The sequence below is a fragment of the Nansenia antarctica genome (assembly GCF_963989245.1).
Source record: "Nansenia antarctica genome assembly, chromosome: 2".
Classification (NCBI taxonomy): Eukaryota; Metazoa; Chordata; class Actinopteri; order Argentiniformes; family Microstomatidae; genus Nansenia; species Nansenia antarctica.
The window spans coordinates 13,844,977-13,860,147 of NC_137675.1; the positions used below are offsets into that span (position 1 = coordinate 13,844,977).

At 46.6% G+C, this 15,171-nt stretch overlaps 1 protein-coding gene across 1 annotated transcript; it reads right to left on the reverse strand.

The window, feature by feature from the left end:
- sec23b (SEC23 homolog B, coat complex II component) lies at positions 1-14,816 on the reverse strand. Its single transcript, XM_080523671.1, has 19 exons — positions 14,669-14,816; positions 13,107-13,332; positions 12,526-12,583; positions 12,273-12,359; positions 10,862-11,098; positions 8,726-8,811; positions 7,925-8,069; positions 5,530-5,688; positions 5,191-5,306; positions 4,307-4,430; positions 4,076-4,156; positions 3,757-3,846; positions 3,139-3,245; positions 2,683-2,836; positions 2,272-2,349; positions 1,880-2,041; positions 1,535-1,621; positions 1,024-1,245; positions 1-870 (listed from the first exon to the last, which is right to left on the reverse strand). The coding sequence occupies exons 2-19, from the start codon at positions 13,325-13,327 to the stop codon at positions 781-783; spliced, it is 2,304 nt and encodes a 767-aa protein (XP_080379797.1). The 5' UTR covers positions 13,328-13,332; positions 14,669-14,816; the 3' UTR covers positions 1-780.
- Positions 14,817-15,171: the final 355 nt, after the last annotated feature.

The window sequence follows — 15,171 nt, forward strand, 5'->3', positions numbered from 1 at the left end:
CATGACACACTTTATATGCATAGCATTAATAAGAATCATTCAGGACTAAATCAATAATCGTTCCCTTTTATACAGTGTTAACGTGAGGACCAGACTGGAGTAGAAACAGGGATGGGGTTTTGGAGTAGTATAAAATGCCAGACGGCAAAACTGATGAAGAGAAGCGTCAGTGAGCTAAAAGACCTAGGCCTATGTTAGACAAAAACAGAGGTGTGTGTTACACTCAAAATGTTCGTCATTTAAATTCCAGTCTTTCTGTATTCACAATTATTAACAATAGTACTACAACAACAATAATAATAATAATAAGACTTCTCCATTCATCAGAACATGATTACATTTGAGGGATTTTCGTGGAAAATAAAGATAAACTAGAGACAAACACATTTCAAACATATAAAGCTTTTTTAAGCAGCATCATTGACCAAAATGCTACAGCGGCTACGTACATATCTTACGACAGACCAACAAACAAAAATAACAACCATAATCATTAGCCTATCTGTTACAGGTGATAGGAGAAAGCTAAACGGTGTCAAGATATCTCCAAAAGGCTCAATTGTTTGTATTGACGAAGTATGGCTTTCAGTGAGGGAGACGATCACTCATGTTGATCAATCATTGAAGGCTGTGCTCAATGGAATGGAAATGTTACTAGGTCCCTATATGAATACAGGAATGTCTCTCTCTCTTTCTCTTTCTCTTGTTCTCTTCTTCCTTCTCTCTCTTCTCTTGCATCCTACCGTTTGGTCCCATGCAGGCTGGGGGGCGTGTCAGTTTTTAGGCAGCGCTGGACACAGCCAGCTTCTTCAAGTGGTCCATGAACACCTGTAGACTGACATCGTCCGTGAGGATAGGGGCTCCGGTCTCCTAGAAGAGAGAAGGGAGAGGTAGAAGGCCATGAGTGTGGTAAAAGAACAAGAGAAATACTACTGTAAACGCTTCAAGTATACGGTCAGAAGTATGTATGACACCCCTGATGGGCGGAGTCCCCTGAGCCCTGGCGTAGAGTGCACCACTGACCTGTCCCCAGGCGTAGAGGTTGTTGTGGGTCTGGGAGGGGTTGACCTTGGACAGGAGGAAGCGGGCCTGCGAGCCGTTGTGCTCTGTGTCAACGTAGCGCGGGCTGGGGAAGCGCGTCTGCAGGATCTCCTGGGCGTCGTCCAGGGGCGCCAGCAGCAGCTGCTTGAAGTTCTCGTACTCCGGCAGCTCCTGGTAGCCCGCCTTACGCCACTGAGCGATGGTCTGGAGGGAGGGAGGGAGGGAGGGGACGGGGGACGGGCAAAGCATAGAGTCTGTATGAATGGTTGTTCAAGAGCGCTCGTTTTGAAACGAGCGGTGCTGAAGTTATGAAGAAAAAAATCTCCCGAATAGACCGATACATCACAAACCACGTATGAGCAAAATACCCGACTAAAGAGTACGATAACCATTATCCTTAAAAGTGGCCATTTTGTTTTCAAGAAGGAAAATCGGAAGAATATCTATAACTAGCATTGGGTGAGATGTTTCCGTGGCGCAGGCCCACTCTCACCTCTCCGTGGTAGATGACCAGCTGGAAGAAGGTGTCCATGAGCAGGATACGGTCCTGGAGGATGCTGCTGCTGTCCAGAAGAACCGGCTATAGAGAGACACACACACATAAGTTCACATTTCATGACATCGCAGACGTATTAGCTGTATTATATAAAATCTGTCTAAAATGTATCTCGATGTAGAACAGGTAAGAGAGAGAGAGAGCATGAGAGAGCACAGTAGGTCAACTCACACAGTCAACATGGTCCATGAGTGGAGTATGAGTATATGTGTATTTGTGCGTGTGTGTGTGTAGGTTTGTTTCTGTGTGTGTATTTGTAGGGGTGTGTGTGTGGCTCCTCACCTCTGGCGGTCCGTGGAAGGAGTACGAGTAGAGGATGGGCTGGATCATGATGAGGGACTGGGTCAGGTCCTGACGGACAAAATGGTGCCTGTAGTAGGACGACTCGTCTGGGCTGGCGTTGAACACCTGGAGGAACGGTGACCTCCTCAGGTGGAACATGAACTGTGGAGGAGAAGGTTCCGGTTAGAAGGAATTAGATGCATCCTTTTATGATAAATAGATGCATGCTTTTAGGAGATGTTATTGGTTCTAAATGTCATACAATTATTCGTGTGACATTTGAGTGAGTCGTGTGTATAAAAAGTTAGGGTTCAGGACTCTTGAATCTATTAAGTTGTATCTTTATAAAGGCCGAAGTAGTTCTAGGGAGTGCCACTAGAGGGCGGTCTTACTTGTGGGTAGAGGGAGAGGGACTCTGACAACTTGAAGGAGGTAGGATCGTCTTTGTTGAACTGACCGAACTTCTGACACTGTCACGGGGACGACAAAACAAACATCAGTGTACTGTCGAAGTCAAGTGTCGTGACGTAACTCTTCACATGTTATACAGGTTCTTTAAAGCACACTGAGTCACTTGGAACGTCAATTCTATTTCAATATTTCCATTCATACTACAAATTCCAGACAACTCCTACAGTACGTTCTAAAAGAATAATAATTTTTTTAAAAATGTTGTCAACGTATTCTATTCAGACTACGAATTCCAAACAACTCCTACTCCCCGAGGAGGAGGAAGAACAATACTTTGTTGCATAACCACGACGACAAAGGGTCCTGCCCGCCGGCCCTAAGCGGTCACTCACCAGCCGTATGAGCTGTCTGTCGAGCCAGCGCAGGACATCCGGCCCCTCTTCCGACTCGGCCCTGAACACGCCCAGCCTGGCCATGATCACGGCCGAAGCCTCCTGGTCGAAGGACGACTCGATGTGCTGGATCTGGGACTGGGCGTCGGCCCAACTGGGTGGAGGGGCGGGGGGGGAAGGAATGGGTTAATATGAGAGAGAGGCAAGGCTGACGCACGTGGATTGCACTGTACACACACACACAAACACACGCACATCTAGTCTTTAATGAGCAGATAGGGCCAGTGTCAACATCCTCATTCGCAACGCTAATATTGACACTGCTCAAAAACCCTCAAAGGCCTTGTCTGTGAAACCGGCCCCCGAGAATACTAGAGTGAGGTGTTTCGAAACCACACCGACTGTTTTCTATCTTTGCTGAAAAAAGCCCAAAATCACAAGAGATAATAGACTCACTTCCTGGCCACGGTGGTGACTCTGATCCTCTTCTGGGTGTTGGAGTGTTGGTACTGTGTGACGAACTGGACCGCTCCACGGCCACCCTGAGGGATGGGTGCGTTGTGCTACACACACCACACACACACACACACACACACACACACACACACACATACACACACACACACACACACACACACACACACACACACACACACATCACAGGAAAGGAGTCAGGTTAATGTTTCACATTGACGTTGCTACCAACACTCTTGTTTGACTACCATAGAACCAGGCATTCTTCTATTCCGTCTCCATAGCTTATGGTGATTGGTTGATTCTGATACTCTCCCAAGAGGGAAACTCTATATCCCTCCATCATCTTTATACAAGTTTCCGAGTCTGATATTTACGAGGTTTTCTAGTTCTGACGCTATGTGACTACGGTTTAGTCACTAATCGGACAAGATCAGGTGTATAGCTTCCATCAGCCAAATCCTGTCAGGTCACTGAAGACTTTCAAACGTAAAGAAGGAGAGGCCTCATGTCCAATTCGAAGTCACTAACTAAACAGCACCCCCCACCTGACTCCGAACTTCATAACTCTATAGTCAAAAAGGAGCATATTTTATTTACCTGATTCACGACTTCAAAGAACATAGCCAGCGTTGTGGAGGGACTGAGGCTGCAGATCTTCCACTGAGTGGTACCTCCGACGCCCATCTCCTGTAGAACACACAACTGACGGCGTCAACACAAACACGATCACCCCAGTTCACTTAGAGGACTCAGAGAGAGTGAATACACTGACGAGACTTCATATCCCAGATATACAATTAAAAACAGCCTATTTCATATCTGTGCTGGTGGATTTTATCATTCAAATGAGGTGTGTGTGCGATTTTAGGAGGCAAAAATAAAACGACTAATGCTATCGTGCGACCGGTCGACTCACGTTCTCGGAGACGGAGGGTCCCTTGGCGTTGAGGGTCACGCACGGCCCGATGGCTCCCGACACCTTGAGCTCTCTGGATGTCTACACGGACGACAAACACAAGGCCACACAAACGATAGGTCACTTGAGCGTCGTCGGCAAGTCAAAGTGGAGGGAGCAAAAAGAGTAACGTTCGCGGTCGAAGCGTTGAACATAAGACTACGTCGTTGATCCGAGGGTCGTCTCATCTACCTTGACTTCCACGGTGCTTCCGAAGGCCATCCGGAACTCTCCGGCGTAGTCCTTGCTGAAGACCCTCTGGAAGGACTGCTTGAACAGGGAGGTGTTGAACGAGTCGCCCATGACGATGTGACCACTGAAGAGGGAGGGAGGGAGGAAGGAGAGGTTGTCTATGAGCTGGGCAATTCAAACAGCTGAGGAGGAGTTTGTAGGAGTATAATGTAGATAGTATAAATCCAAGTCAACATAAGCTACAGGGAGGGATTTGTACTATAGTCATTCTATCGTCATGATACTGCGACTACTTGAGATATAAACTTTTTCCCTTATTTTACCTAACAATGGAATATGGAATTATGATAAACTATGTCATATCTATGGTAGTGACCTGGTGTCGTTAGGGTTAAAGTTAGGGGGGTCATGTGATATCTCAGGTACTGGTAGAGGGGGGGTCAGAGGGGTCATGTGATATCTCTGGTACTGGTAGAGGGGGGGTCAGAGGGGTCATGTGATATCTCTGGTAGTGGTAGAGGCGGGGGGGGGGTCAGAGGGGTCATGTGTTATCTCTGGTAGTGGTAGAGGCGGGGGGGGGGTCAGAGGGGTCATGTGTTATCTCTGGTACTGGTAGAGGCGGGGGGGGGGGGGTATTGACCCAGTGCCGTTAGGGGGGTCAGAGGGGTCATGTGATATCTCTGGTACTGGTAGAGGGGGAGGGGGGGTCAGAGGGGTCATGTGATATCTCTGGTACTGGTAGAGGGGTACTGACCCAGTGCCGTTAGGGGGGTCAGAGGGGTCATGTGATATCTCTGGTACTGGTAGAGGGGTACTGACCCAGTGCCGTTAGGGGGGTCAGAGGGGTCATGTGATATCTCTGGTACTGGTAGAGGGGTACTGACCCAGTGAGGTTTGCGCAGCACTTCATCTCCAGCAGGCCCGTCTGGTCCAGGGCGCAGGCGTAGATGTCCATGCTGTGGCCGTTCACCGCGGCCCGGTTCGACAAGGCCTCGTAGTACTGCACGACACAACCAGAACCATGTTCAATAAAACACACACACACACACACACAATAACACACACACACACACACACACACACACACAACCACATTCAATAACACACACAACCACATTCAATAACACACACACACACACACACACACACACACACACAACCACAACCACATTCCCTGAGCCCGTCCTCTGATTTCTGCCTCGGCGGATCCACCCCCTACACACCTTGGTGGCTTTCTTCAGGTGGCGGGCGTTGTCTTTCTGGATGTCATGCCAGGAGCGGATGGGGGTCTTCAGCTCGTCTCCTACTACCATGCCGGGGCCCTGGGTGGGGGGTCCCCCCGTGAACAGCATCACACGAGCCCCTGTGTTGGGGTACGTACCCTGAGGGACACACACAAACAGGAGGGCCATGGTTATTACACTGTTGACAAGAGGTTATCCAACAGGGTTGTCTGATGTACACGCAACGGGACGTTAACTTGAAACGGGTTGACACAGAATCACTTTCTTATGCCATCTTATTGTTTGTATTCAACGCTATTCTTCCTTTTCCTTCCACACAATTGTTCTACTTCCTCATGTGCTACTACAGTACTTAATCACGTTGATACTGTTTGGCTTTAGACGAGTGGAAAAGACATTTGATGGAAATGTATCCAGGGGGTCAAAGTAAACAATTACTTAACAACTACCTCGACTGTAGTAGAGGTCACCGTTGCCAAATCAAACGTTATCACCGGCTATCAGCTTTAGAGGACAGAAAAAGAGCCGACCTAGCACTTATGCAACAGAGGAGATTACCCAGAGAGGGGAGGGGAGAGGAGGGGAGCGCAGGATAACATAACAGGCTAAAGTAGATAGGGTCAAAATTAAAGGAACTTTCATTTATCCACTGTTATTTGTTTCTGTTTTTTTTATTATTTTTTATTATTATGATTATTGGACAGAGACCGTAGAGAAAGACAGGAAGTAAGGAGGAGAGGGTATGTCAGCAGGGCATGGGCCAGATTTGAACAAATGCCGACATGGGCATATGTGCACTGTAGGCCGTGGTGCTGGACCACCCAAGGCCATGATGAAAGGAGCTTCCGACCTTTGAACTGGCAAAGCACAACTAGTACTATCAGCAGACATATAGCTGAGGAGCTAGAGTGTGTGTGTGTGTGTGTGTCATGTAGGGGGAGGGTAAGGTTCAGTTTACATGCCAGCTGTATGTGTGTGTGTGTGTGCAATGTGTTTTTCTGTAGACTAAATGAGAAGGTGCATATGTATGCACTTCTCTACGTTGTGTTTGTGTGTATGTGTGTGTGTGTGTGTGTGTGTGTGTGTCAGGGTTTCCGTTAACCGGTAATTCCCGGTCTTTGTCCGGTAAAATTAGTGGAAGTCCGACAAGTTGAAAACTCGTCGGACATAAATGTCCGGTGAAAATAATTCCCTCTAACCATTTTCAGCTGAGCACCAAACACACACACAGAACACTGCCCGAGAGAGAAGGACCCGCCCCCTTTAGTTAGCCTATAGGCTATAGGCTAACTAAAGGGGGCGGGTCCTTCTCTCTCGGGCAGTGTTACACGAGTGTGTGTGTGTTTGGTGCTCAGCTGAAAATGGTGTCCCGAAGCGGAGCGCTTTAACTTTATCGCACAATAACAAGGATAACAAACAAAACGGACAACATTTACACTAAGATGGAGACAAACTTCAGCGATATGATCTAACAGCCGGTCTTCAGGACGACATACAGACCCGTATGAGCTTACAGGGCTATCCCCTATCTATCTGAGAAAAGGCATAGCCTAGCCCTAGGCTGTAACATCGAACGGAAATTAGCCTATACGCATTGCAAGTTAATTTAAAGCCTATTTATTTTCAAAGAGTTTTATTCTATTTTATTTTATCTGATAAAAGGCATATGAACGGAAATTAGGCTAGCCGTGTCACGCCAGAAGCCTACATGCTTGCACTGTTACTGTTCAATAAAATGTTATACATCTAGACATTGTGGTATTTCTTTATATACGTATCCCAGACTGCCTATCAATTGTTTCTCAATAAACAGTTATGTTCTCCCCATTGTCATACTCCCGAGCTAAACGAAATGCCTTCCCAACCAGCGAGACCTGGTTATAGAAATGACGTTGTTTTATTGATTTAAAAAAAAGGGTAAAACTGGAAAGAGAAAATAGAAAACTCACATTAATCCCAAACAATTTAACAAACTTCAGTTAACGTAATGTGGAGTCCGTTCATTGATCGATGCTGTCTGTTCAGTTCCCAGTGAGGCGCCCGTTCAGCGCTGGATTTGACGCATGGCATAGCGCGCATGCGTCAAATCATGTTATATTATTATATATTATATAGCTCGCATCTAATCGTATCGGATGAGAAATAGACATTAAATGGCATATATAGGCCGCTACACAACAGTAATCACCGCGACAAACAGCTATATTAGATTTGAAAAAAAGAAATATGATTTTGAAAAAAATTTTTTTTATTATATTTTAATATGATGACCGGAATATATCACGTTTGTCCGGTAAATCGAATTCGTCCCGGACACGATGTCCGACGGCAAATTTTTCTAACGGAAACCCTGGTGTGTGTGTGTGTGTGTTACCTCCAGCAGCCCCACAGCAATGGACAGAGCGATGCCAGTGGAGCGTAGGGGGCGTTTGCCCTGCGGGACGGGCCAGGGGTCTCTCTGGAGTTCTCCCAGCAGGTCAGTCAGGTTCATGTCCACCTTATGGACAGGCTGAAGGAACCTGGACACATGGAGGGGGGGAGAAAAGAGGAAGGAAGGAAGGGAAGGGTGGAAGGAGGGAAGAAAGGAGGAAGGAAGGAAGGAAAACATGTTAGATTAGATTAATCCTGTAGATAACTCTAGACACTGAACGACCGCATAATTGAATAATTCTCCCAAGAAGCAAAATGCTTCCTAAACACTGGTCTAGGATCAGCCTGCCCTCCCCCCTATACCCCTCTAGTCTAACATAAGCCATTACTACCGACTCTGGAACAGAAGCAGTGCTCCTAAAGGCTAGTACGGTTCATGGTGTACACAGAAGTCTATGATGTTGTCACAGTGAGGTGTCCGAGATAAACAGAGAGAGAGAGAGAGAGAGAGAGAGAGAGAGAGAGAGAGAGAGAGAGAGAGAGAGAGAGAGAGAGAGAGAGAGAGAGAGAGAGAGAGAGAGAGAGAGAGAGAGAGAGAGAGAGAGAGAGAGAGAGAGAGAGAGAGAGAAAGAGAGAGAAAGAGAGAGAGAGAGAGAGAGAGAGAGAGAGAGAGAGGGGGAGAGAGAGAGAGAGAGACAGAGAGAGAGAGAGAGAGAGAGAGAGAGAGACAGAGAGATAAACAGAGAGAGAGAGAGAGAGAGAGAGAAAGAGAGAGAGAGAGAGAGAGAGGGAACCAGGTCCTTACTTGCAGGAGGAGACGCCTGGCTCCTGGGGGGCCTGGGGACGGCCCTGCTGTGCCGACGCTGCCGGTTTCGTCAAGCCCAGCATCTCCTGAAAACACATCACAAGTCAAGTCAAGTTTAATATCCCACTATGGGGACATTTTGGTTGCAGCAAAAACACAGATAAGAGACATGCGAGTTCACAGGGACCTGTCCCAAAAGGTATGGTATGAATGTCACAGGACAGCCTAGGGGGAAGTTTTCCTAACCCAACAATGTTGCCAAACAGCCCATTGAAATGACTCACACACACACAAACACACAGAGGCCGCAGTGTCTTCTACCCTAGGCTCCAGCTCCCACGGCTGTAACCGGAGCTCCCGACTTCATTCCTCCTTTTCTTCCTTCTACAGTCCTGATTAAAGCCGGCTTCCTGTGACCTAGATCGTGTGCATTATTCCTTCCATTATAGGCCTGTTTGCGGAAAGCGGATCTATTTGACCTGGATCGCGGCTCATGTACGTATTTTAGCTCCACGGTCAAAGCCATACTGTCTGTCCCCCCCCCGCTTCTACTTTCGCGATCGATACCGAATCTGGGTGACCTATATCATGCCCAGTCTACCTATTCTACTTTTTGGTGTCAACAGGGAATTATAATTACATCATTCATAAACATTCATATAACTCTGTTATGTGGGGCCCTGTTGTTCTGTGTGTGACCCAGATCTCTACAACGGGGGTGGTTCACCAGACACAGATTACCCTAATCCGCGACTAAATCGCACTTGAAAATGGGAGATCCGCCGTTGAAAATCCGCGTTTTAGTCTAGGACTAGGCTTAGTCTAGGATCCAGGACAGGAGCCCTTCAACCTCCCGCCCAAGGCCTACCACTACAGGGCTCTACGCTAACCTTTTTCACTAGGAGCACATGTGCTCCTAAATGAAAAATTTTAGGGGCACACAAAGAAATTTAGGAGCACAGTGAACATTTTTATAATAACACATTTTTATTAGTGATTTTGCAATTTTTGCACCAAAATCACACATTGGCCCATGCCTACAGCCCTACTAGACGCAGAGGATATCAGTTGTCCATATGCTTTTGTATGTTGGCCGTCTGGCACGCTTAGAGGTCAGCCAGCGGTCCACGGCAGGAGTGGGATCGAAGTCCTCGACAGAAGGCCCCTCCAGGCTGATCCTCATCAGGTCTTTGGTGGTGGAGACTCCAAGGCTGCTTCTTGTTGAATTCTTAATGCGGTTCTGCGCAGAGAAGCCTTGCTCACACTGGGCGGCTGAAATGGGCATCGACTTGCCAGCTTGTTTCTGCCCTCTACAATATTTGCAGAACATGACGTTGTCTTTAAACTCTAGCCATGGGAAGATTTCCAGCCACTTCGGATTAAATCGATATGTTTTCCCTCCGCCGGCTGCAATGGACGCTGGGGTGTCATCTTCGCTAGTAACGTTAGGCCTACTAACGTTGTTCTCAGCCTCACTGTCGCTACTAGCCGTCTCATCCCCATCTCTCTCGTTAGTTGAACCAGCTTGCGAATTACTTGGGCCCTCACCGGATTCCTCTTTTTCTTTGTTTCTTTGACTCGCAAAATACAAATGTATGGGCTTCATTTTCTTCATTTTGAGTAAAACTTTCGATAGCGCAGCCGTGTTCTTCTCAGGGAAAGTTCACACCACACGTTATCACAGAGAGCTGTACTGTGGTTGGCGGAATCGGATTGTGGCTTGTGGAATGTGGGACTTGTAGTTTAAAAAAAATATATATTGTAGTGTAGTGACCGCTCGTTAGCGAGCAAAGTATTCAGAATTCACGGCGTGTGTTGACTCAATCACCCAGGCTGCTTAGCGGGTGATATGACGGGATATAAGTGGGACAGAGATGAATGAATGTTGTTGTTGTCAGTACGCATGCAGAGTGAGAAAGCTGAAATCTTTCACTCGTGAATTATTTTCCCGGTTCGCGCAGATTTATTTGTAGAATAAATAAAATAAAATAAATAAAAATAAAAATAAAAACTGTACTCGCAGTGTGCTCGTGAATTTATTTCTCTAGTCGCACAGATTTATTTTTAGTCGCAATTGCGAGTGAAATGGTCGCACTGTAGAGCCCTGCACTACCTGCAACCCTCCGCGTCTCTCACCTGGATCTGTTTGGCCGAGAGCTCCTTGGTGCCCCTGAAGACGTAGCTCTTGGAGATGCCCTCGCAGCTGAGCTCGTGGACCTGCACCATGCGTCCGAAGGTGATGAGGCCCACCAGGGCGTTGGGGGGCAGCAGGGACAGGGACATCTGAAGGGACTCCCGCAGGGCCTGGAGGTCCTCCTCCTCCAGGCAGGTGTCCACCACGTACAGGAAGACCAGCGGGGTGGGGGGGCCACGCTGGAGGGAGGAGGGGGAAGGAGAGAGGGAGGGGGGGTTATTCTAGGTTAGGAACTTGTAGAGCGATACATTCAGGGGGCTGCTGGACTGTTTGGTTTTGTGTCACTGGATATCGCTTGTTTGTGAATTTGATGCCGTGTACGCCTCACACAGTACAGCGATGATAACATCAGCAGTTTTTAAAAAAGCAGATGCACTCCTACAACAATGAGGCCTGCGTGTGACCTAGTGCATTGTATACACACACATCCTGTGTCTGCTAATCATTAGGTGCTAATCATTAAAAAAACGCATTCATATTTGATGAGGCAATGTGCTTGGTGCATAAAGTGCTGTCAACGATAGCCAACAAGTAGCTTTGAACCAACGAAATCATTAAGTCCATAACATACATTAAACCCTTAGGTTGGAACCCTAATGTCAATGATATGACGTATACAGTGCATACAGTATACATTAGGGATGCTCCGATTTATCGGCCACCGATTTAAATCGGCCGATTTCACTCCAAATGACTCGGTCGGTGATCGGCAAAAATGGCCGATCGCAAAAACCGATTTTTTATTTTTTTTTTCCTGGGGAAGACATAACTGAACAGAAAACATAGGAGGACGTAACAGTATGTAAACCATGAAGGCCACGTTTATGATGTCTTTTATACAGCCATATCGACTGACTTGGGCTTCAGGCCCTAACTGGGTGATAGGCCAGACCTTTACTATGCCATAAAAATGGGTCTGCGTTTGCTTGGTGCCTAATGGATCAAAACTTTTGTCTAAAAAGCAAAAAATATGTAGGCTATCCAGTCAGTAGGCCTACAGTTATGTATTTTTTAAAAAATTGGTATCGGTTGATCTTGAGGAAAAAAATCGGTGATCGGTATCGGCCCCAAAAATCCAGATCGGAGCATCCCTAGTATACATAACACCTTCCGTCTCAGAAACTTTGTCGCAACGGGTGTGCACAGTACAATGGAGGGAGAAATCGGAGGACGGGCTCACTGTAATGCATGGAACGGAATGAGGAATGGTCTCAAACACACGCGTATATGTACAATGAACCTGTCCTCTGATTATTTCTTTACCCTCCGCCAGCCTCCCCTGAGTTACAGTACAGGCTGTGCAGACACAGACAGTCTCTGTGTACAAGTTCATAGGTCGACGTATGTATTTACCTGCACTATGTACTCGATGGTGGAGAACTGTGGCATGAGTTCAGCGGGCTGGTTGACGTCAGATATCCCTGCGTAGGACGGTGGAAACTGAGAAAAAAATGGTGACAAGAAGGGTTAGCCTCGCCAGAAAAAGGAATGTAGATAGTCCACATACTATCTACATTCCGAGATATCGGTGTGATAATGTACAGTATGTTATGTGAGATATTATTAAATATGATAGGACTTATGACACGGTGGGTCTACGACTTACCGGGTTTCTTTGGAAGCAGAAGTTGCAGGCCCATATTTTGGCTCGGAAGTCGACTTGACTACAAGAGGAGAAGAACAATGTGTCACGGCTTGCAATAATTGGAAGGAGCAGAGTACATTATTGTTTACACCTGAGGCATTGTTCAGTAGATGTGGCTCACCACACCCCAGACTGATATTATCATAGAGCACTTAATGGAACATTCTTAGTGAGGGCTGGATACACAATTCGTCACTGGATGCACAATTTCTTTACATAACATTCCAACTCTCCCCATCCCTTTCTCTTCAAATGTTTGACTTTACCTTTTGAGGTGAAGAGGGGGAAACCAACAGAGCATTTTAAGTGTGTTAATGTTTTACAAAGTGTCTTGTTTAAAAAAAAAAGATGGTATAGGCTACACATATCCAAAAATACTTATCCCAGGTCTCTCTCTCTCATGTTCTCAGTTTCTTTACATAGTCTTTGGACAATACCCCAAGGCAGAACATGAATATAACAGAACTCCACTGACAACAACCACCACCACCACCACCACCACCCACCACCCACCACCCACCAGCCCAAGTTCAAACACTCACCAGAGGGGGTTGAGCACAGCCTTGCAGTTGGCCCTGGAGCAGAGGACAGGTTCGTACTGGACCGGGGGCAGGTCTGGCCTCTCCTTCAGGGGGGTGAACAGGCAGGACACGGGGACCACCAGCCTGGTAGCCTCCAGCCTGCTGGAGGGCCACAGGTTCCAGCTGAAACGCACCCCGTCCCGGTCCTCATTCTGTTGGATGAACTCTTGGTATGTCGCCATGACAACTTCAATAGCGAGAGAGAGCAAGAAAGGAAAATAAATTAATGAATAAATAAATAAATACACCAAAGGAAGATTGACTAAACTCGATCTGTTCCTCTTCAAGATCTGTTTTGACTCTGAGCCTGAAGTTAGCCTGCTGCTCTCTTTATTCCTAGATAGCTATTGTTTCCTCGTCACACGTAGGCAAAGAGGGCGTAGATGGATCAAGTACTGTATGACGATAATGTCCGTCATCAAAACCTGCTTAGCATGATTTGATACGTGTGGAGGTAGGTATGTGGTCTTGGGTTATTTTTAAACCCTAGTGTAGCGCAAATATTGGTCACTCCCTCTGTTCAAACTATGCCAGGTGTGCATAAGGCGCAATACACTACTGTTCAATGGATAATCTCCATTTGAAAGTGGAATGTATTACGTATAAGTATGCAGTGAATTTACTCTATCACCATGTTATGAAACCATGACTTCTTCTACCCCTCCTCTTGGTCCTATACACACTATCAAGACAAGAACTGTCTGTTCCACACAATTTCACGTCAGCTAACCCAAGATAGGAGGAAACATGTGTACACATATGTTAGGAGGAAATACATGTACACACACACACACACAGACAGACACACACACACACACACTTATCTTTGTTCAGTCAGAGAAGAGAACATGCTTTGATGGTAGGTAGCAAACAACCCCCCACACAAGCACCGTTACTCGAAATCGTATTGATTCATTGATTCCACATCGGAGTGCTTACATAGACAGGGCAGGCTCTCTCTTGCTATTCACAGGACCCCTAACCTGCTTTCTTCTACTAATATAGAACATAATATGCCCACAGCCTCTGACATCAATAACAACGTCGGTGTCAATGCAATGGACAAGCCTATGGACAAGCCTACACACACACACACACACACACACACACACACACACACACACACACACACAAAAAAAATTGAACGGGCTAGCTAGATGTCTTTTAGGTAAATAAGCCAGGGAGTCAGTGCGGATATTTGTCTGTATATAGTCTGATGCCGGCCGAATTTGACCACAGCCAGTGGTAAAGTACCGAAAACATTCGAGCTTTTTCACATGAACCATTTAGCTAGATAGTAGTAGTCTCCAAAGCCGATCGGCGACATTACATACAATGTCAGTAAGCTAAATGACACGAAACATGTACAGCGAAACCATCGTAATGATGGTGGCAGGGCAGCAAAGTGACAGTTGAGACGGCTGATCTCCTGCAGAGGCCCAGGAGGAAACGCAGAGAACAGGCTAGAGATGGCCTGCTACTAGCGCTGATTAGGGCGGATCGGACGGAAGGCCATAGCTTACCTTTAGGACGAATTCGGCTGTCGATCCAGACGAAGAAAACACTAATACTAGACTAATTTAAATCAAATCACATCAACATTCAGAGATAAACGCCGATGGGCAAACAGAATGAGAGACTGGAGACTCTGCGGGGTGACTCCCGTCAACCGGTTCCTGTACCTCGGAAGAGTGACGTGTTACTACATATTCCGCGGCTTGCTATTGGTCCACATGTTCATGACAGAGAGGGCACGCTCAGTTTACGCACAAGAGGACACTGGGAGATAGAGTTTTTCTTTAGAGCGCAGTGACAGAATGAACTGTCTGGTCGTTCGGAGCCGACACAGTAGACCGCACAGTTTTTAACGGTGATTTAATAAAATAAGAAATGAATAAACATTTTGCGGTGTGAAAATAAATACAAGTACTCTGGCCTGGTCCATGCTTTAGTAGTAGTAGTATAGGTTTATTACAGTCATAGGAATATTAATAATGAGAAAAAAAAGAAATAGAACATAAAAACA

Coding starts and splice junctions, on each gene's coding strand:
- sec23b (XM_080523671.1), bottom strand. CDS start 13,327: ATGGCGACATACCAAGAGTTCATCCAACAGAATGAGGACCGGGACGGG. Junction 8,070..8,725: donor CCAGGCGTCTCCTCCTGCAA/GTAAGGACCTGG, acceptor CCATGTGTCCAG/GTTCCTTCAGCCTGTCCATA. Junction 5,307..5,529: donor ACCTGAAGAAAGCCACCAAG/GTGTGTAGGGGG, acceptor TGTGTCGTGCAG/TACTACGAGGCCTTGTCGAA.